We start from the raw sequence: 23,269 nt of genomic DNA on the forward strand, positions 1-23,269 counted from the left end.
TTTTTTGACTAACAATTTATGCATTTAACCCCCTGAGACCGAAGCTTGTTATTATGACAGAAAATCAGATTTTTATTTCGAAGTATGGAGCTTAGAAGAATGTAACTCATAAATTAATAAAATATTTTAAAATACTCAAGTAAGTAAACTTAATCAACTTTAATTATTTTTAATTATTGCATGAAAAACTATGAATTATAATTTTTTATCATTTTTTGCACACTGTTGGATATTTTTAAAGTGCATTTCTTTACGTTTTGTACATGAAACAAATGCTACTAGATTCAGATAATAAGATATTTGTCATAAAACTGCCCAAAGAACTACTTGAATTGAATTTCTTACCTTACTTATAATTTTTCATTGTAGTGTAAAACTCCGACCAACAGTGGATAAAACAACGATATTTTCATATTGACAATCGCTTTGTTAAAATATTCTAATAGGAAAAGAATCATTAAATATCATTTTTTTAGAGATAAATTTCCAAATTATGTCTAAAATATTAGACACTGGAACTTAGGAGAATATATTAAACAGAATTCAAAACTATTGACAAATTGTAAACAAAAATATAATGAAGTATACTCGCCTTACACCGCAAAACATTTGTCATCGAGACAACAATAATTCAAGGGCCAAAAGAAAACTTTTGATAAAATCAATATTTTTAAAAATACTAATTTACCAAATCAATTCCCATATTTTACTCTCCCGTATTACATTAAACTACTGGCCGGGATAGCCTAATCAGTAGGGCGCTGGGACCATGTCCGAGAGTTCGTGGGCTCGAACCCAGCCGGCTGAAGACTCCCCGTGTAGTAAATGGTGACTGATGCACGTTAAATCTGTCGAGTAGCAAAGTCCAATCAATGGGGGTACTGGATTGGAGATCAATCGTTCTCTGATTCAGGTCAAAATTACGATCTGTGGACGAATGAATGGATGTATTAATGGGTCCGCTCTATGAACTGGTGTGAAGCATGGGTGTGACAGAAGTCTAATTCTTGGCCATAGATGGCACCACTGGAAAACAAGAACAGTAGCATTCCTCTGCCTTAAGAGGCATACGAAAGCAAGCACATTAAACTACTTCACAAAGATTACACAAGCTGTTTCTGCCGTTTTAGATCCCCTCCTTTGTCATTAAACCTCAGCAAGTAGCAAAGGAATTGCAGTAAGTTATTAATTTTTAAAATTTATATAATGCTTTCCTACGCATTGCTTTTTTCTTCCTCTTTCTTAACGAAGAATAAAACTACAAGAGCCCCTAAATGCTTATATAATGTTTGAATGACCTTTTATTTTGAGTTCGAAGTTGGAGAAAAACATTTTTAAAAGTTTGAGGTTAATCGAAGATTTAATTATTTAACCCATCAGTTAAGATATTAATGAATTCTTTTATTTATAATTTATAACCATCGTTGAGCAAATGCTGACAGAATTTTCAGTTTACGGCTACCAATGTTCAACTCCATATTCTTGTAATTTTGCACCCAATTCAGAAGACAAAAAAACTCCTGGTATTGGGAGAAATTTGAATTGATCTAATGATCAGATCCTCAAGTATTGGAAGAAATTTGCCTTCGTGGAGTCCTTTTTGATGGAGCTAACCCGCATTTGCGTTAGATGGAGAGGAAAATCACGAAAACCTCCCATGGTTAGCCTGACAGCAAGGGGACTCTAACCCATGATCCATCAACCACTGAGGATATTTTACGTCAGGACTGTGGTCGGTGCGAGCCGGATGCAGAATTCGAATCAATCATTCGAACCCGGTTCACCTCATTGAGAGGTGAGTGCTCTATTCCCTGAGCTACCACGGCTCTCTTCAATTAATAGTTTTTTGAGATAGAACTTATGCCTTCACATGCATTTCTAAATACCCATTGAAGAAATAAACTGATTTTATTGAATTATTAAATGCCCCCTAGTGTTCAATTTTCAAAACCACCTCTGAATGCTACAATTAGAACTGAAAAAGTAATATGATTATGTTGTAAAATGATTTAACTGATTACATGCTTCTAAAATACAGCAATATTTTGACTTGTAAAATGTAAAAATATTTTCTTAGATGAATGTGGAACAATATCTTGCATAGATCAACCATGCAAGAATGATGCAATATGTGTGCCAATCAGTGACACGGACTTCGAGTGTCTTTGCCTCCCTGGATATAGCGGTAAGCTTGCAATGTTGCATATTTTTTATTTATTACTTTTGTAGTTCTCTCTCATTTTATTTAAATTCAATGACGAATAATCATAAGAAATCTCAGAAATTTTTGTGAAAATTGCAGCTGAGTAATTAAAGTCGTTTATATTGCAAAACATGTCTACAAAACATTTCTCTTTTATTTATGGCTGTCGCTTGGGTTGTCTACTCCTTAATTAAGATAGCATTTTTAAAACGAAAAACTTTTATTGAATTCAAAGAGATAAAGTACAGTATATTTTGCATAAGTAGGGAAGGAACATGACGTAGACAAGTGTCAAGAAAAGAACATGACATAGGCCTTAAGACACTTTTCTCGGCTTAATTTTTTGCTTTAACAGCAGAATTTTTAGCTTTAAGTTTACGATTCAATGATTATCTTTAACTAAAAAAATAATTTCTTCTACAGCATACTTTTTTCTAGCGCAAAAAAATTTAAAATAAAAATTGGTCAGCCATTTGTAATAAGTATTTAAAACTGATCCGTGCTACAGCACCTTGATGAACTTCGGAGAAATGTTTCTTAAACTAATCTAATCCAGCAACCATTTATTTTTTAAGACACTATATTAAGAAAATACATGTTGCGTAATAATTCCAAAAAGAATAAAAGTTATCGGTTTGAACCTGATTCCATCAACTGGGATTATTTTGAAGAGTTCTAATTAACAATTTTTCGTACTTCTAGATAATAATTTCTAGACTTAGTATTGGGCTTAAAGAATTCATATATGATGTTTAAATACCAGATGTCCCAAAAATGGTGAATGGATTTTAAAAATCAATTTTTTAAAAGAGCGAAACGTGATTGAAAATTGAATGGTTGGGGGCAATATGCTTGGGAAACTAGGTAATTTCAACAGACCTTATTGCACATTTAGTAAATTTTCTGCTACTAGGTGGAGCTGCTGTAATGCGAGAGCTACAGATAAATTGAATCCGAAAGATCCCAAGTCAGTATTTTGCCACGCATATTGTGAGCACTTGTGAGAGATTTTGATAATGGTAATCACGGGGCAGCGATGGCTCAGGGGATAGAGCGTTCGCCTTCCAATGAGGTGAATCGGGTTCGAATCCCAGAGATGGTTTATAGATACGAATTCCACATCCGGTTTGTACCGACCACAGTGCTAACGTGAAACATCCTCAGTGTTAAACTGATCATGGGTTAGAGTCCCCTTGACGTCAGGATAACCGCGGGATGCTCCAGTGGTTTTTCTCTCCATGTAAACCAAATGCTGGTTAGTTCCATCAAAAAAGTCCTACACGAAGGCAAAATTTCTCAGAAATACTTGATCCAGGAGTTATCTTGTCTTCTGGATTAGAGTCAAAATTACAAGGCTACGTAGTTGATCATAAGCAGTCGTAAATCCAAAAATTGGGTCGGTTGTTCAACGACGTTTATAAAATATAAAATATAAAATAAAATGGTAATCACAAAGGACCGGGATAGTCTGGTCGGTAGGACGTTGGACTAGTGTTCGAGAGGACGGGAGTTCGAATCCAGACAGCCGAAGAATCCCCGTGTACCAAATGGGGACTGGTGCACGTTAAATCTGTCGGGGTCACAAATCAATACCTCTTAGGATACTGATCCAGGAGTGCCCTTGTCTTCGGGATTGGAATCAAAATTACAAGGCTACGAAGTTGAACATTGGTAGCTGTAAACTCAAATTTGCGTCGACTGTTCGTCGTTCACACAACGTATTCACGTTCAAACAATATATTAATCGTTTTGGAGTATCACCAGCTGAAACACAACTAAAGCTCTATTCCCAAAGAAATTTAACATGAGAAAAGAACTTGCAGGGCCACCTATTGTCAGAAAGTTTAACTAAATGTGAAATTTGGTGATGTGATTACCTAGTTTCTCAAGCATTATGCCCTTCAACCATATCGATAATCCCTCCACACACACGTACGCGCGTCTTTCGAAAGTGTTAATGCGTACGTTTTTTTTTTTTTATTTTAAGTCTAGCAAAAATAAAAAATAAAAATTCTCCATTTATTCTACTTGAAAAACATTATTTTGAAAAGCATAGTTTTTACAACTATTAACAAAATTTTCAATTAGAATTATTATTTATTTATTCATAATTTATTTAATTAATATTGAAAGTAAATATTTATAACAAACAAAAAAAGGAAGGTAGTGCAATTATGACAAAATAAGAAAGTTGTTCTTCACTAAATTTTAAATCACGAAAACACGTTTTATGCTCAATTATTAGCTGCTTGAGACTTCCTATTCTTCATTTTATAATTCTTTTCTTTTCAATGTCAAGGCATTTCTCGGCACAAAAATAAAAAGCTCTAAGCAAGAATGAACTTGAGACAGTTCATTGGGTGGTTTTCAAAGGTGATATTTTTACATTAAACTGTTCTTTAATATTGCTTCCAGACAGGTACTATACAAGTTCCAGTGAATAACAACTCACCAAATAAAAATAATCCATTTTCCTACATGGAAGTCTTATTGTTCTCAGCTATATCATTCTTGAAAATGAATCATCATTTTACCTTCACATATATTTTTTTATAATTAATTATGCGTGTAATTTCAATGCAGGTAGCACATGCGAGATCTTTCCAAGTGAGTGCATAAATGGCAATGGCCCATGTTCTGATGGGTCAAACTGTGTTATTCATGAAGAACATGGATTTGTATGTAAGTGCCCTTTTGGACGGTACGGAGATCTCTGTGAAAAAAGTAAGTTATCCACTATCAGCTCATTCAATACAATATCCTGCAACCACACATTGCAGCATTCGATTGCATCTAACTTAAGGAATATTTTACTTAATTTTAATAATTTACTATGCCAGCTTATAACTTTTGTGCACATTACACGAAAAGTTTTTTATCTCCCATAATAAGTCAATGGAAAATAAAAGTAAGAAACAAAACTGAAAAAATTGAAAAGAGAGAGAATAAAAATAAACATGAAAAAGCAGATTAAGAAAACACTGTGGCTGATAGGGGAAAATCCAAAAATCCAGGTAAAATGCATTTCCATCCATTATGGAGGGTTGGTGAGGAATCAGAGACATGTTACGGAAGATATAGCCCTGCAACCGATATATATATATATATATATATATATATATATATATATATATATATATATATATATATATATATACTAGTTTCATACCTTATTGTGCTATTTATTGCTTTCTGTTTTACGATATTAATTGTCTATGAAGTAATCTGAAAACGCAAATTTTATAATGGATATAAGAAGCTCTGATACTCTGTTGCGAATGTATTAAGTTTTAAGGCGAGGCCATGTCACTCAGACCGATTAAGAGTCTGAAATTTAAAAGGAAAAATCGATTGATACGAAGTCAAATAGTATTCACAAATCTTGTCCTGATTTTGAGTATTTTCATGAAATGCGAACAATTGGTTTCTCTTATGGTATAATGAAGGATAATAGATATAACTAAAGGAGTTTTTGATATTCCAACCTTAAAGAGGTTTAAATGGGGGTTAAAGAGTTTCTGAAAAACCGCTGATTTTGTTCTTTTTTTTTTTAGGTTGTCTTAATAATTTAAGTAACGTTAAATAATTATTACACGCTTTATACAGATTCATTTTGTGAGATTGTCTTAAGATTCAGGATCATTATGTATTCATTTAGTATTTTGTATTCATTTTGTATTTATTTTATTTTGTGTTTTCATTTTATATCATTCATCATGCTTGTATCATTCATTCATTATTTTAAGTCATGGTTTGAAATGTGCGTGAGGAAGTAGTACTGCACGTAATCGAGCTTTGGGATAAATTTTCTATCTTAGAAGATTATTAGAGCCATTTGTTTACTTTTCTAACGACAAAGATGGAAATAATTTTAATAATTCTGCTGCCTCTTATGTTGAAATCTCCCGATCTCATACGCACGGTGATTCATACGTTTTAATGGCTGCCAGAGAGATTTTAAATTATTACTAAAATTCAATACATAAATAACTTTGGCAATATCTCCGACATCAAAAAATTATTAAAAATGAAATCAAAAAACTTCCGCTTGGATAAAGCCGCGGGCAACAATTAGTTCTTTAGGTAATCTTTTTTTTTGTTATTAAATTAGTTAGCTATTTGACAAGTAATTGGCAATTTAATTTTCTTCTTATTTCACTGCATTTGTTGGTAGTAAATGAAAAATATTTGTGATGAAGAAACACTTTGCGGTATTTAGGGGGAAAAATATCAAATATCAAATTTAGATGCTTAGATAAAAGATAACACCTCCAAGAAAAGAAAGGACCTCCGCACGGATCAATTTAGTAGTCTGAAGTAACGAACATACAGTGCGCAGTGGGGGCAATTAAGAAAGGTGTCGCAACGTCTGTACTACAAAACTGCGCAGTGGAGAAAAATACGAAAGATGACTCAATGTTCAAACTCTCGGATTGGACTTCTCGCTTATGGTAATACGTGCGTAGACTTTCTTTTTCTTGTAGGTGTTGGAAAAGATTTCATGTTGTTGCTAGGCTACTGAGAAGATTTTAATAAAATTAATTTCTTTTTCCACGTCGGGACCTGATTTTTATCCACGTTTGCTAAACAATGGATTTGTCAGATTAAGACTTCTTCTAAAACGTTCTAGAGTGTTCATTTGTAAGTTTTAACTCTCTTTTTTTCAGCAACTCAAGATTCCGGGGATATTTTTGTGCCTGATTTTAAAGTTGACTCTTACCTGGAATTCCCTACTCTCGCAAATGTCCGCCAAGCATTCAACATCGAAGTTTGGTTTCTAACTCGATCGCTTCATGGAACTATTCTGTATAATGGACAGCATTCATCTGGGAAAGGAGACTTTATATCCATTGTCATTTCTGAAGGATATGTTCTTTTTCGATTTGATTTGGGAAGCTCAGTACAATCAGTTTCGTAAGTAACACTCCATTTCATAAACAAAAATTCGATGCATAACTTTTTAATTTCTAATTCATTACTTTCCGAACATTGTAAACGTAAATAATTCAACGTGTGCAAGCGACGACTCGGAAAGTGAAATTTACAATAATTTTGTATCATTTTTGTGTAAAATAAAAGTTTATACACATTATATTTTTATTCGAAAGGCCTGTAGTAAGACGCATATTTCTCTGTCTAGTTTGGACACTTCCCAGTAAATGTAACAAACTTCATTTTTAAACCACTTTAGCAGGCTTATTTTCTTAGTGTTTATTTTTTTTACATATAAAATCAAAAACACAATAAATAATTTTAAAATATAAAACACTGAAAATACAGATTTTTTTTTCACATCGTCAAAACATATTTATTAAAATATTTAAATTTTCTAATATTTTGAAGGGAAATCTAAAAATTTCAAATTGAAATAGCTGTAGAAATATATAAATTTAAAATATATCGAACTGCTGTTCATGTTTCCAAAACATTTATTAAATTATTTATTTCTGATATTTTAAAGGAAAATTTTAAAATAAAATCAAAATAGCCTTTCAAAAATATAGAATCAAACAATATTGAATAACTGTTCATTTCTTTAAAACATATCTGTTAAATTACTTAAATTTTCTGATATTTTGATAGTAAATTTAAAACTAAATTTTAACATAAAATCGAAATAGCTGTAAAAAATATAGAGTTTAAAAAATATCGAACAGTTGTTCATGTCTTCAAAACAGATCTATTAAATTATTTAAGTTTTTTAACATTTTGAAGGAGAATTTAAAATTAAATTTTAACACAAAAACGATAAAACTGCAAAACAAAGCAATAAGATAATGGTTTAAGATTTAAAAAAAAATTACTTTAATAGTTAATTTTTTTTTCATTTGTAATTTTTTTTAATAAGTCTTTGCTAAAAAACATATAACATAATCTGGAAGGAATGATTCCATTATAAAAAAAATTTGGACCCTCTAGCATTTTTTTTGCTCTCTTTAAAATTTCATGTTTGAATAGGTAGTTTAAGAAAAAACAGTGAAATGTGCTTAAAAATCAGAAATTTAATCGTTATTTTTTTTATAATAAGCACAAAGGTTTTTCCATTGCAAAAAGGAAAAAAATTAACAAATAATTGCCTTTTGATAATTAGCTGAACTTTAGGATCTTTCAGATGGCAGGATATTTTTATAATATAAAAAAAATTGATTTCTAAGAATTGAAACTCTACAAAATGAGATTTTACATAAATAAGTCGCATAAGTAAAATTAGCACAAAAAGTTCACATTTGCCTACTTCGAAAAAATCAGTAAATGTTTATTTTATTATTATTTTTAAAGGCATAAAAATGCTATTCAAAATATATCTCCCATAATTAAACTCTTCGATTGATTAAGCTACTCACCTAATGCGTTAATTTTAGTAAAAACTAATTATTTATAAAATTTTTCCATTGCTTCGAGAAAAAAATAAAAGTTGATATACTAAAATTTTCCCTCTCATTAATTTCTCATTTTTGTATAAAATAAGCCTCTTATCATTATTACTATTATTTTATGTGTATCCTTATTATTATTTTCGCAAAAATCAGAAATATTTCTTTCAATATTGAAGTATTTAACTTTTTATGTATTTTCATGCATTCAATCAGAGGCGTTGTTAGCATTAGGTTGGCGCAATCTAACTGATTATCTTTACAAATTTAGTTTCGTGTATTAAAAAATAAATTAAACTAACTATTATTTGCATTTAAATCTCTTGCCTCATTTTAGAACATTATATTAGTTTTCGTATTATTTCCTATAATTGTTATATCTCAAATATAAAAACTCTTATTTATTTATTTTCGGACGCTGAAAACGATATTCTCTTTTTTTTTCCTCATCGAGATTTAATAGAGTTAGAGGTTTTTATAATTTTTATGCTAACTTAATACGTGGCTTTTTATGATTATTTTTCTCTTCGCGTGGATAATCTGCTGTGTGCAAAAAGACGGACCACTCTGAATAACTTTTCATCTAATGATCGGATCTTCATGTTCTAAGACTCAATCTTAATTGTTCAAGGGGGAGATCTCAAAAATGCTTATTAATTAGTGCAAACGATATTTTAAGCTACGAAATCAGACACAAAAATGTACTTACTCTGAATGAGCATAACTTTTTTTTATGATGGATTCCGTACTTTGACCCCCCAAAATATGAGGGTAGCCCCACTCTGGGAAATATGGTCTCCGTAGTTTAGTCAGGAAACCAATTCAAAGTTTGGACCCCTGAATGTTAATTTCATTTTTTGAGTATCTCGGTATAATTCGAGAACCTTTAAAACGAAATAAAGAAAAACTTTTGCACACAATAGCAAAATTCGTTTATCCAAAAATAATTCAATGCAAAAAGTAGCTTTTAGTAAATGTTTATTATTTTTTATTATTTCATTTAATAATAGTCTTATAAATTTTGAGTTGCAAGGTACACAATTATTTACATTATTTTTACATAACAGAATACAAAATTTGACATCGGAAAAAAAGGCAAGTTAATTCAGAGAAAGTACGTCTTTGTGTCCGATATCGTAACTTAAAATATCATTTGCACTAAACATCTGAAATCATACTCTCAAACCTTTAAGAATGAGTAACGTGAAGATCCGATCATTAGACAAAAAGTTATTCAAGGTGGTGTGTTTATTATTTTGCGACTGTGAATGAGGAGGACATTCCTCTTCACTACGAGTTGGAGCATAGGGCTTCTATCATAGCTTTCCATCTTACTCTATTTGTGGCCAGATATTTTGCCTCCCTCCATGTTTTTCTTATTGTTTTCGTAATTCGTTTACAATCGTCCTGCTCCAAGTATTTTTTAAGTCTTCCTCTTTTTCCATTGCCCTGAGGGTTTCAACCAAAAACTTGTTTTATATTAACGTACTGCACGTTCAGTTTATTTCAAAACTAACTTTGTCTCTAAGCCTGTTTTCAAAGAAATAAAAAATTAAATAAAAAAACATTTCCAATATAAATATGAAAAACGCTCTCTTAAAATAATTTTGAAAGATTTTCGATACAGAATGAATGTTTCCCGAAAATACTATGTAAAATACCAACAAAATTTAAAAATTCTTAAAAATAAAAGCTCTTAATAAAAAACTGTTAACAATGCTGCAAAAAAGAAACACATTTTGCGTAGAAAATATTAATATGAAATTAACGATACACATTTTTAAATACTAACTTGCTTTATATTTTCTTATATTATCACTTCCTTTTTTGACAAATGACACTGGTTTATTTTCACAGAAAACCCAAAATTGTTCTATTTTTAATTTCTCCGCTGATAAAAAAAAAAGGAAATTTTCAAGAGGTATTAAAATAAAAGGGAAAAAAAAATTTCCGTATCCTCTGGATTATTGGGACAAACTTTAAGTGGATGTAGGGGGACATCACAAGGATTCAGAATTGTATAGTAACCCATGGTCGTCGACGTCTTTATTCGCCACTAGGTGGTGTTGTACAGAAGAGCATTGGAGGAAACAGACCTGCTTTGTATTTATTTCATATACATATTTGACGCACTAATATTTTCAAATAAGAACCGTTCATAATATAAACAGATTCCAAGAATAAATTCTTAAAATGGGTGCGTAAAAAGAGAGATATTAAGTCGTAGATCTAAGTGTAAGATATATTGTTGAATGGATATTTTGTTACTTTTTCGCCCTCAAAAAGTTCAATCAGGAAAACATAATTTATTTTTACTGTTTCCTCTCTGGCGTGACAGTACCTGGTGGTCTCTGGCCCTTCATTTTCATTTACAGCCATGTATGTAACCCCCAAAATGTTAATTTTATGGTTTTTTTCAGAAGTAAGGAACCTGTTTCTTTGAATGAATGGCATTCAGTGAAAGTTAATCGTTTATGGAAAAATGGTTCTTTACAAGTAGATGGTGGAGATATATTGTTTGCGGAATCAAGTGTAAGAAAACGATAACTTTTACAGTTTAATAATTATTTTTAATAGCACTATAAAATATATTTTTAAAACTATGTTTCTGAAAAAAAAAAAATTTAAATTTTGTTGGTCAAATAAGTAAAGTTTCTCTTCAATATTAATATTATGCCATAAACATGAAATACATCGACACTATTTTATTTTATTTCATAACCGTCGTTGAATAGTCGACCAAATTTTTTGAGTTCACGACTACTAATGTTCAACTCCGTAGCCTTGCAATTTTGAACCCAATCCAGAAAACAAGGGAACTCCTGGATCAAGTAGTAGAAGAAATTTGCCTTCGTGGAGGATTTTTTGATGGAACTAACCCGCATTTGCTTCACATGGGGAGGAAAACCTACCCCGTTTAGCCAGACGGCAACCCATAATCTTTCTACCACTGAAGATAATTTACATCAGCTCTGTTGTCGGTGCAAGCAGGTAGTGGAATTCACCTCATTGGAAGCCGAACGCTGTATCCCCTGAGCCACCACGACTCACGTTAACACTAAAGACTCTATGAAACAGAAAAAGAAAGTGCTAATTAACTAGCTTTTTATATTTAATTGTATGTAATTACTATTATTAACGTCATACCACTTATATAATTTCCAAAGATTTTTTTCCTCGCCTAATGTCAAAATTAACTATTGCTATTAACTTTGAAAAAGTATTTGGTTAAATATTATTTCAATTGCATATTACCTCAATTTAAGGATAGTATCTCTCAATATTTAAAAAGCGTAATGACCACCGACGCTGTTTTAGGTATTCAAATTAACGTTACATTTTACTTTGCTACGCAAAAATTTTTAGGCTTACAAACTGGAAATTGCAAAGGTTTGCTGAAGAATGGAATAAAACGTACAATGGAGTACAGCTCGTACGTACAAGGAGTAAACGTACAATGGAATAAGAACATTAACATTCGATTATTAGTTAGAGAATTATAAACTGTGAAACCTTTTGTAAAAAAGTCTTATTTTTTAATTCCATCTTGTTTGAAAGATGTATTTCAGTTTTAAGTATGCGATTTTTTTTGATTTTTTTTTTATTTTTTTTTTTTTTTTTTTTTTTTTTTTGCTTTAAGCAAATAACTATTCACATGAACGGAGCAAATTAGGGTGGAGCCATCTAGTAATATAAAAAAAAAGTTTCAAAAACTATGTTTTTCAATTGGATTTAAAACGAGAAAATTATTTTATTTTTGTCAGGCCTAAAACGAAAAATCTTTTGCATATCACGTTCAAAAGACGTGAGAGGAAATTACGAGGTAATGCACCGAATAATGCAGTTTTTAAATTTAAAGAATGACAAAATAAAAATATTATCTCTTTCTAAAAACACTTGACAAATATATTTAAAAAAATAATAATAATTTTATTTTATTATTTTCATCATTTCAGTTTTGTATCTCGCCGGTGAGCTTTTCATTCTGGACACAGCTCGAAATGCGTGTTTAAGAAAATATAAAAAGCAAAATAGCGTAGCTCAAAAAGCGTGTTTAAGAAAATGTACTCAGCTCAAAATGCGTTTTTAGAAATAGATGCAGCTTTAAATGCGTGTTTTAGAAAATGGTTACAACTCAAAATGCTCAACTCACGCGTTTTTGACAAAAGTACACAACTCAAAATACGTGCTTAAGAAAATGGACGCAGCTCAAAACACGTGCCTAACAAGTTGGACAGAGATCAAAACGCGTATTAAAGAAAATGGACCGTTAAGATTTCAGTGATCTTAGTCAGAAAGTCGTCAAAACTTCACTTGAGCTATTTCACCTTCTCACACATGAAATATAGTTACTAAAACCGTAATAAAAAATAATTTTTAATTCTTAAATTAAAATGATATTAAGAAATGTTACTACTAGATAAAAGCCTAAAAACTAAAAAAATCGAGAATGAAATATCATTATATTTCTATATTTTCAAGAGTAAGTTTATTTAAAACACTTATGACTTCCACAGAATATTATTTTAAATACTTTCTTCGCTATTTATATTCAATAACATATAGTTGAGGACGGATAGTAAAAAAAAACTGCTTAAGTCGAGTTAGCATTTCACGAATTTTACATTTTAGGCATCTCTAACAGAATTGAATTTAGAGAGCAATTTGTTTGTTGGCGGTGTGCCCAATCTGCAGACAGTGAATCATGACTCAGCAGTAAAAGTTGGTCTTGATGGAGCAATTCAGAGGATTACAGTAAATGGAGACATATGGGACAAGCTGATGTCTCGTGCCTTGTGGTCCCATCGAGTCCATCGTTACACGGGAGCACCCTGTGATAATTCGTCCCAGTGCCTTAACGATGGTATTTGTGTCCCCACTTTGAATGTGCCTGTGTGTAAATGCCCTATACATTTTTGGGGACAGCGCTGTGAAAAAGGTGAGAAATAACCTATTCAGAGAGAAAAGAAAATACTACCAAAAAAATCTTTATAATGTAAACAGGAATTATTTTTTTTTCCCCGTAGAAATTTCTAAAGAAGATTTAGAGCGGCCTGTTGCTTTTGATGGTCATAAATTTTTAAGTTTCTCTAATAAAGTTGTAACTGAGTAAGTATCATTTTTAAAGTTTTTATTTTTACTCTATTGCAGGCTTTAAAAATCAGAAATATTAATGATAAAATATGTTTTTTAACTCTTTGTGCTATATTTTGAAGGGTGATGTCAGATTTAGAATATGAGCAGAATGTTTCGTGGATATAAATAGATAATTAGGTGAGAAATCAGAAAATTAATAAAAGATACTTTAAAGGAAGAAAATTATAAACATTGTTTTAAATTCAATTAAGAACAAAATAACCGTGAAATCCAAAATGTGCCAATGTTGGCGTTTTCGTGGGTGAAAATAATTCAAGTATGATGTGAATTCGCGAAAGTCTGTTGTATGCTTGTTTCATTAAAAATATTTAGATTTATTGCTACATATTAGATTTACTCCATTTATAAGCTAATTGTTATATGTTGCATGCTATAATGTTTATGATAATATCTCAAATTGTATATGAAAGCTCGATTTGTTGTTACCAGAAAAAAAGTATTTTTTCACACAATTTATTGGGTTGTTCAATATCATATTCGAAATAGGTGTTACCATAGTGGTTTACAGTGTAGAGTGACATAAAGGTAGTATGTTACTTTCAACAAAAGGTTTAAAAATATATATCCCCTTTTAAGTTACCAATAAAATATAAAAATAGAGCTGATTAGAGGATTGAGAGAATTTTTTATAATGTGTTCGTATTGAAGCTCAGAACCGATCTGATTGGTTGCCTTGAATTTGCTAGAGTTTGATATGCGCAAGACAATAACTATATTGAACTAAATAACTCCTAATTTTATTATTTAAAAGTCGTAATTTAAATATAGCGTTTGTATTCAATCATATTTGTAGAATTTATCAACATTTATGGAATACAATTTCCATAAATGTTGAATCCGAAATCAAGCATCTCTGCGGTCAGTGTGTGGGGCATCACTGCGGTCAGTGTGCGGGTGGATGACCACTTTGATCAAGCTATGACGGGACCGAGGATGTGCGGTAACGGTCCTTGCTAAAATGCTGCACTTCGTACCATAAAATGCTAGACTTTGTGAGCAGGTCTTTGGGCTATCAATGCAGGGGAGCCATCCCCTCCGCTGAGAATCAAAATTGTGATGGCATATTTTCGGATCATCCTCAGAGATGTTTCCCAGATCGTCGCTAATAGCCTATTGTGCAGCTCTAGTGCAACGTAACTAAACAACTACAACTACAACTATAAAAGCTCTTTAAAAAGGAATTGAGCCTAAATTTAATATGGTGTAGATTCGCAAAAGACAATAAAACATGTTGCTTTTAAATTTGCTGTACTCTTAGTTATATTATAAAAATATTTGGAATAGATCTGTGTTTATATTATTGCTAAGCTTTTTAATTTCAGAATGGAAGGTCAACGAGAAACAAACATAGAAATAACTTTCCGAACGGGAGATGAGAGTGGTCTTTTAATTTGGACTAATAAAGGAGCTACCATCCGGGGTGACTACCTTGCTTTAGCTATATCAAAAGGTCATCTCCAGTTGAGTTTTAATCTTGGGAAGCAAACACAACCCTTCACCATAACAAGTGCTCACAGGATCGACGATTTAGAATGGCATACAGCTCTGATCGAAAGGTACTGGTTATTTTCTTTGGATGATTCTACCCCGTGGAATTATTACAGAGACCGTCACTTTTTGTTTTAGAATGTTTTTGACCCCTTCAAGATCGTGACTACGCGTATATTTTGTCTGCGGTAAGAACTCCCAGCATCACAAAATCTGAGACCGTCTGCTGTTATGGAAACAAGAATAGAGCATTTCAGGGAGGGTAGCTTCTCTTCACTTTAGGGTTAACACAATAAATCGAAGAAAAAAAGATTTCCCTTCTTTCGCCTACCCGAATCAAATCCTGTCCTTAAAATGACCCCACACCCCTACTTAAAATAGTTAAACCTCATTACCATAGTCACCACTATGGGTTCAGATGAATGGCATGGGGAGTTCTTACTTAAGACATACTATACTTGATCACGCGACTCTCCTTTCACGGTCCACGGTGTCACAAATGAAACGAGTCTTACTGACTCTAGCGGCAATAAATCACACGGACATGATCTCAATACTTACGATCTCAACGGTACTCTCGTATTGATATGCATGCGTACTCTTTAGTGCGTATAAACTTGGATTATGTGTACCTAGAAAAGCATTTCTGTCTCCACCCACGGTTCCTGAAAGGAATTTGAAAAAACGGCAAATAAAATTTTATTCGTAGTTGTACGGTATAATTTGCACTACAAATATTATACAGATGCACTTTGTTAAAGCATATTTCATTTCATTTTAGCTATTTTATTTTTATTTTATTCTTTGTAAACCAAACTTTTTAAAAGAGATTACAAAATTTCAAATTTTCATCACGAAAATATTATGCAATTGAATACGTTAAATGTTTTTGTTTTTCTTTTTTTCAAAATGTTTTAATCATCTTAATACTCAGTTTATAAAAATACAATGAGAAATTATAAAATACATTTAAATATAAAAGATGTATCCAATGTCTGTCTCATATTTTAAAAAAGAAACTTATTGAGTATTTCTTTTATATAAACCCTTATTTAAAATGAAAAATTTATTAAACATTTATATCCGTCGCTGAACAGCCGACCCAATTTGGGGCTTACGACTACTAATGTTCAACTCTGTAGCCTTGTAGTTTTGAACCAATTCAGAAGACAAGGAAACTCCTAAATCAATACCCCCAGAAGTGCGATTTATTATGGAAACATAGAGGGCTTTGCGACTCGACAGATTTAACGTGCATCAGTCACCATTTACTACACGAGGAGTCTTCGTCCAACTGGGATCGAACCCACTACCACTTGGAAATGGGCCCAGTGCCCTACCAACCAGCCTATCCTGGCCTTTATTAAACTTTTAGACTTTTATATTTTAGGCTCCGGTTACTTGTCTTGTCGGGCATTGGAACCATGTTCAAGAGGTCGTGAGTTCTAATCCCGCCAACCGATGACTCTCCGGGTATATAAAGGTGACTGGTGCACGCTAAATCTGTCGTGCTCACAAAGTCCTCCAAGTTCCTATACCAAACCAATACCTCTGGGGGTACATAATTTTAGATTGATCATTCTCTGGTTCAGGTCAAAATTACAATCAGCGGATGGCTGAAAGTTGTGCGAGTAAGGCCTGTAAAAGAGGCTGTGACGTACCTGTGTGGCAAAATCATATTCCGGTCCATGGATGGCACCATTGAAAAACAAGAAGCTCTCATCTCTGCCTCTATTCGCTTGGTTCTACCAAAGCAAGGCTTGCTGGTATTGCCAAATGACATTTATAACTTAACTTTTTTGCTTGAAATCTTTTTACCTATCTGTGTGTTAATCTTTTTTTATACAATTACTAAATATTTTATGTTATATTAATCAGTGAGCATTAAAAAAAATAATTTCTGGTATCCGTTATTTCTTTGTCTAGAAATATGAGACGTGGCACAATGACGATTGACGATAATGCACCCATCAGCAACACTTCAGAACCTGGAGCCACAGAGCTCAACACCGATGGCGTATATTGGATAGGTGAGTATCACTCAACGATGAAAGTTCTTTCCAGAGAAAGAGATAAGAAGCTAAACTCTGTGAGTTTGTTAAGATTTTATCACATTAGGAAAATAACACTTATTCTCTCGCATTGCGTCCCGCATTGGACTGATAGTAAAGACACGGTTCCCAGTAGAACACCGAAGTCAAGCATCACTGGCTGCGGTCAGTGTGCGGGTGGGTGACCACTTGGATTAGTCTGCGTAGGGACCGAGGTTGTGCGGTATTGGTCCTCGTTAAACTGTAAAGTGCTACCGTAAAGTGCTCGACTTCGCGTGCAGGTTGTCGGGCTACCGAAGCGGGGTTCCATCCCCTCTGCAGAGGATCAAAATTGTGATGGCTTGTCTTCGGTTCATCCTCAGGGATGTTTCCCAGACCGTCGCCAATAGCCCATTGTGCAGCTCTAGTGCGACGTAAATGAACTACAATCACCAAATCTCTCGCATTGCAGTTATAGAATTGCTAACGGACTTCATTTCTTTCTGTTCAACAGACTTTATTTTTCATATAAAATTCTTAAATCAATGAGAAATTTTTTTTAAATTTCTATTGCATTGTAGAACAGTGCGACGAGCTCTTTGCGTAAACTTATATCTCTATATTTCCTTTAACGAGGCTTATGATTGAGGCTAGGTAAACAGCAGATAGGTAAGTCTGCACTTTACGTCATACTAGAGCTCGTTGCACTTACATCGTCCCTAGGATGATTCAAAATTATACCATCACAATTTTGATTTGCAGAGGAGATCTCATTCATAAGGTCACTTCCTCAATTTAGACACAAATCTGAAGAGGAAGGAAATTTTCTGTAGATCTTTGTACCTATGATACTGCTTAGCGACCGATCACATTACTCTCGATTCCACAGATTTAAGGAACACGTATATCGCATGTACTCGGTGGGTCTAAGCGGAGTCGAGGATCGAACACCGTCCCCTCCGGTTCGGAATGTACCACTAGGCTACCAAGGCGCATAAACAGCAGAAGTTGCCAAGCAAAATCAGAAACGGTTAGTGGCTTGAAAGAATTTATAAAGAGATGGGACTTTGGATCGAGGAACGAGGGCTATATTATTCAACTTTTAAAGTTTGGCCGTGAACTGATCATTAAGACACAGTTCCCAGTAGAATAACGAAGTCAAGCATCACAGGCTGCGGTTCGTAAGCGGGTGGTTGACCACTTTGATCAGCCTCCGTAGGGACCGAGGGTGCTTGGTACCGGGCCTCGTTAAGCTTTTCTACCGTAAAGTTCCCCACTTCGCGCGCAGATCATTGGTGTACTAAAGCAGTGGAGCCATCCCCTCTGCAGAGGATCAAAATTGTGATGGCATGCCTTCGGATCATTCTCAGGGCTGTTTCAAAGACAGTCGCCAATAGCCTATTGTGCAGCTGTTGTGCGACGTAAATAAAGTACTTACCTACCTGTACCATACCGTACCTCAACTTTTTACGTTCAGAAGCAATAACGTTTTTGTTACTTTAAGCAGCATTACGAAACCAATGTTATGTATATATATATATATATATATATATATATATATATATATATATATATATATATATATATATATATATATATATATATATATATATATATATATATATATATATATATATATATATATTCAAAGCTCAGCCCCGTCCCGCCCCCTAGCGGGGGCATCCGGGGTGAAAATTTATTGATCAACAAAAGGATACAAAACAATTTCCAGTTTGAAAACAAAAGAAGATGAGAATTTACAATGATAAACATGAATAATAAAACAAAAAAATAAATGAATAATAAATACTTGTAAATATAATAATATTTAATGCTTATCCTAAATTTTAGTCGACATCCTATAATTTTAGTTGACAATGACTTGTATGCCTTAGATTTGAATAGAAACGAATTTGATATAGCATTACATGATTTCTTAAGTATCTTTAAATATTACTAACAACAACAATCTGAAAAAGAATACAGTATATAACATTGGATCCAAAAAGGGTAAACAGGTAAGTGAAAGATTGTAAACATTAGAAACATTGGATCAAATGTAAATTAGACAAGGAAAAGCAATTTAAACGTGATAAAACATTGAAAACATTGATATTGAACCAACAGGCTTCCATAATATTAAAATATAAAAATATCATTGAACCAAAAGGATTCCAAAGTTAAAAACAAATAAATAAATAGCAATGAAGTGAAATGAGTAGAATTAGAAGAAAGCATTAAGAGCATTTAGCTGTTTGTGGCAGGGCAGGTGATCGCTATGCAACCCCGAGAGATGTTAATTAGGTGCAAAGATCTAAATTTGATTCATATATATATATATATATATATATGAGCTTGTACGGTCTTGCAGGGGAATTTTGTTTTTTATTAGTATAATAACAGTTAAGCCTGATCTTCGTATAATTATTCATTTGTTTCAAGTTCTATTAATTCATTGAAAAAAATATTTTTAAATACATTTTATAAATTGTATTTCTACATTTTTTCAAAGGTTGCGTAATGGGTTGGGGCATGGAGCAAGCGCCATTAGAACGTAATTTTTGTTACTGATAGCTTTGTGATTAATTTCACAAATGTCCTATTTTCAAAAGAATTCGATAAAATATGTTACTTTGGAAGTGCATTGTTTGAATACTAATTGTTATAAACAATTGTGGAAACATTTTTTACCCATTGTACATTCGAAAAAAATGTGTTCTTCTAAGTGCAGTTGTTATGAAATATCGATGGTAAAAGTATTTAACATGATTGTTTCTAAAGAAAATAAATTTCAATAACAATCGACAGATGTAATGTGTCAAAGTATTTCAAATGTTATAAGTGGCGGCATTGTTATCAGCAAGTGTTTCTGTTGCAGGATTTGTTTTATTTATGCCATAAATATAGTTTTTGCTTTTATTTTGAAACCATTCTCATGCGCAGCATGTATTTCTATTTATTCAACTCTAATCTTTCTAATATGAAGTTTCTTAAGACAGTTAAATCAAACAGAAATTTACGCTTAAGACAGTGGAGCAAGGAATTGAATTCCTATAAATACAGTTTATTTACCTAATGAGACTGAAAACGTGCAGTTTTCCTTAGGAAATAGTCTTTAAGCTTAATTTCCTAAAAGTGTTTTATATTAACTCCTTTTTTGAATTACCTCAATAATGATTTGTCAGACTTTGAAAACACTGTTTTTCTCCCTGCGCATAGTTTTCTGACTTATTGTTTACAAGTGTTTTTAATATGTATATAAAAAATTGTCATCATTCTGCTTAATATGTTTCAGTGCTTGTTAATTGTTTTACATATGAGTTAAATTTTTCGAAAAAAATTACATATGCAAATAATGTGCTGTACTTTTCAATCAGGATTAGAAAATTTTTTAATGTTCACTACTTTTGCTTGATTTTAATAAAAGGCTACGCTTGGTCTTTTAATGAATTAAGATAATACAAAACGGCACTAACTCTGAATTGAAACACCCTAAAAAAAACCTTTTGGTCGTCAGCCTAATACTCAAATGCGACTATTGTTAGTATTCATAATAACAAAAATTATAGTTACTATATTAAAAGCTTTCAATACTGATTACTTTATTGGCACTCACTCTTTCAATACTGTTATTGTATTATGTGTAAGCACAAGTTTCCATACATGAGTATATTATGTGTCTAAATATTTGGTGATTCTTAATTATCTGTTTTTTTATTTTTGTGTTTACTTTAATAAATTTATTGTATATTTCTCTTCTTAATCACCCGGGCAGGATATTCCTCTGGTGCTTATTATAATTATCTTTAGAAAAAAAAGAAACACTTCTTTTGACAGGATAAAAAAAACATTCCTTAAATAGAGTGATTGATTTCTTATTTATAGAACAGTACTCAATTTGTTACCTATTTCTCATAATTCCTTTATTGTGAAGCCCTAATCAAATTACTTTATCATTATGTATAAAAAGGGCTTATTGCTCCATTTTCGAATCAAATTAAGTGGCAGTTTAAATACTGTTATTATATTATGTTTTAAACTGGTATTAAAAATTTTCCAAATTAGAAAATTTTATTGTAACATCTAAACATGCTTAAATGCTGCATATTGTATTAGCTATCTGGGTACCTAGTTAATGGGACACCAGTGTACTTTTTTACATATTTTTTCTGACTCTCAAATTACAAGTAAAATATATATTGGCATCTCTTAATTATTATAAAATAGTTTAATAGTTACAAGAAAAATGTTAGATTGTCGGAATTATCTTCGTACTAAAATATAAAACCCATGAAAAAAAAATAGTTCAGAAAAATGTTTGTTTTTTTTTCATTCAAATTCAAAAATTTATAAATCAAATGTGAATTAAAATGTAAGTTAAAATCAAATGTAAATTATTTGTGAATTAAATTTCAAGCATGAATAATTGTCTTTCAGATCTAAATTACTGGAAAAAAATGTGCAAGTTTGAAAAATTATTCTTCGGAAGTGAGCAGTGTTTGGAAGATTTTACCTTTAACGCAGCTGCATCAGGTTAAAATACGATTTATTTACTGCTGAACCGTCTTCCGACTTATTACCTGCTGATGCTAAATAATATTTTGAACTAAATTAATACAAAATAATGAAAAAAGTAAAAAAATTATGCCAAATAAAAGTTTTGCGACAAAGGGTTAACGACATAACTGTCCATATAATCAACATTTATTTTTAAAAATTTATTCAATTTATATCCGTGATACTAATATGTTCAATGAATAAATAGGTGGATGTTCCAGCCTTCCTATTGGACTGCCTGAGGATTATTACAAAGGATTCAACGGATGTATAGATTCCATAGTTTTAGACGGGGATCCGCTACATTTGATGACGCATGGAACTGGAGATGTTACATTTTGTGATGAATTTTGATCATTACCTATTAAGAGTGCCTTAATAATAAGGTTGGTCTTTAGGGACCAGCTGATACATATCAAAATCTCTTTATGATGAATCATACATGTCAACTGTGATGTACCCTAAGCGGAGGATCAGGATTGAAAAAGTGTACTTACCAAAAATGTAAGTGAAATCAGTTTTGAGGATAACACTAGCAGAAAAATTAGTACCATGTTGAAAGTTAATTATAGGCATGTATGTCGCTTCTTTAATAAGTTGTTGAATGGTTACCATGTTCCTTTACGACTTGAACCATATTACAATATAATTAAGCTCTAGAATTACTAATTTTCATGATAATATTGTTCGACTTGACCTTAAATGAGTTTTGAACCGAAATTGAACAATATTACGCAGTACACTATTCGATATTTGTATAATATTGCAATATTCGACGTGTCTAAAATTTTTGAACAGTGCACTGAGACCAAATAATTTTTTTTATTTAATTTTCACTATATTCTTTTTTTGTTTTGTTTTTTATAATTATAAAGGAATTCAATTTTTGTTTGAAAAACTTTCCCAGATTTTTTTAATGAAAAAAAAAGCCAATGCAAAATATTTTAAAGACATTCTGTTTTTGTCAGTATTGTAGTGACGACGTGAAAAAAAAAGTTACTATTTTTTGACATAAAATAATCGTTAGTGCCGCCGCTGTTTTGGATGTTCAACTAAGAGCAAAAAATGTTTAAAAAAATTGCGCTAAGAGTACGATAGTATTAAAAAATTTACGATTCAGTAATTAGTTAGCTAATTATTAACAGCTTGTTAAAAACACCATGCAGGCTGATCTACAAGGTTCAGACCTGAAACTACAGAATTGAAATTTGATCTGCTTAAGGGGCCATTTTTGTTTAAGACTAAACTTTTTCTCGAAATTTCTTTTTATTCGAAAGTTATTGCAATTTTAGGTGCTTTTTTGCGAAATTTTTATTTTAGTACATATATAAAATAACAAAAAGACCTTCAAGTATAAAATAAAAAATTATTTTTCAACTATTGAACACAATCAGCGTAAGCCACAAAAAATTCCAAATTGTGACTTTTCTTTATTTGGTTGTTGTTGTTGTTGTAGTTGT

At 31.9% G+C, this 23,269-nt stretch overlaps 1 protein-coding gene across 1 annotated transcript in view; it reads left to right on the forward strand.

Moving 5' to 3' along the window:
- The window catches only part of LOC107441545 (agrin), a 165,739-nt gene that overhangs the window by 140,199 nt on the left and 2,271 nt on the right, over nt 1-23,269 (forward strand). Inside the window, exons 18-26 of the mRNA XM_071183122.2 lie at nt 2,078-2,185; nt 4,787-4,927; nt 6,871-7,117; nt 10,998-11,109; nt 13,210-13,516; nt 13,605-13,686; nt 15,057-15,290; nt 17,149-17,252; nt 22,018-22,313. Coding sequence (XP_071039223.2) covers nt 2,078-2,185; nt 4,787-4,927; nt 6,871-7,117; nt 10,998-11,109; nt 13,210-13,516; nt 13,605-13,686; nt 15,057-15,290; nt 17,149-17,252; nt 22,018-22,163 — 1,481 coding nt within the window. The 3' untranslated portion in view covers nt 22,164-22,313. The remainder of the gene's footprint in view (nt 1-2,077; nt 2,186-4,786; nt 4,928-6,870; nt 7,118-10,997; nt 11,110-13,209; nt 13,517-13,604; nt 13,687-15,056; nt 15,291-17,148; nt 17,253-22,017; nt 22,314-23,269) is intronic.

The sequence above is a fragment of the Parasteatoda tepidariorum genome, chromosome 7, assembly GCF_982258835.1.
Source record: "Parasteatoda tepidariorum strain Cologne lab strain chromosome 7, Ptep-v5.0, whole genome shotgun sequence".
Lineage (NCBI taxonomy): Eukaryota > Metazoa > Arthropoda > Arachnida > Araneae > Theridiidae > Parasteatoda > Parasteatoda tepidariorum.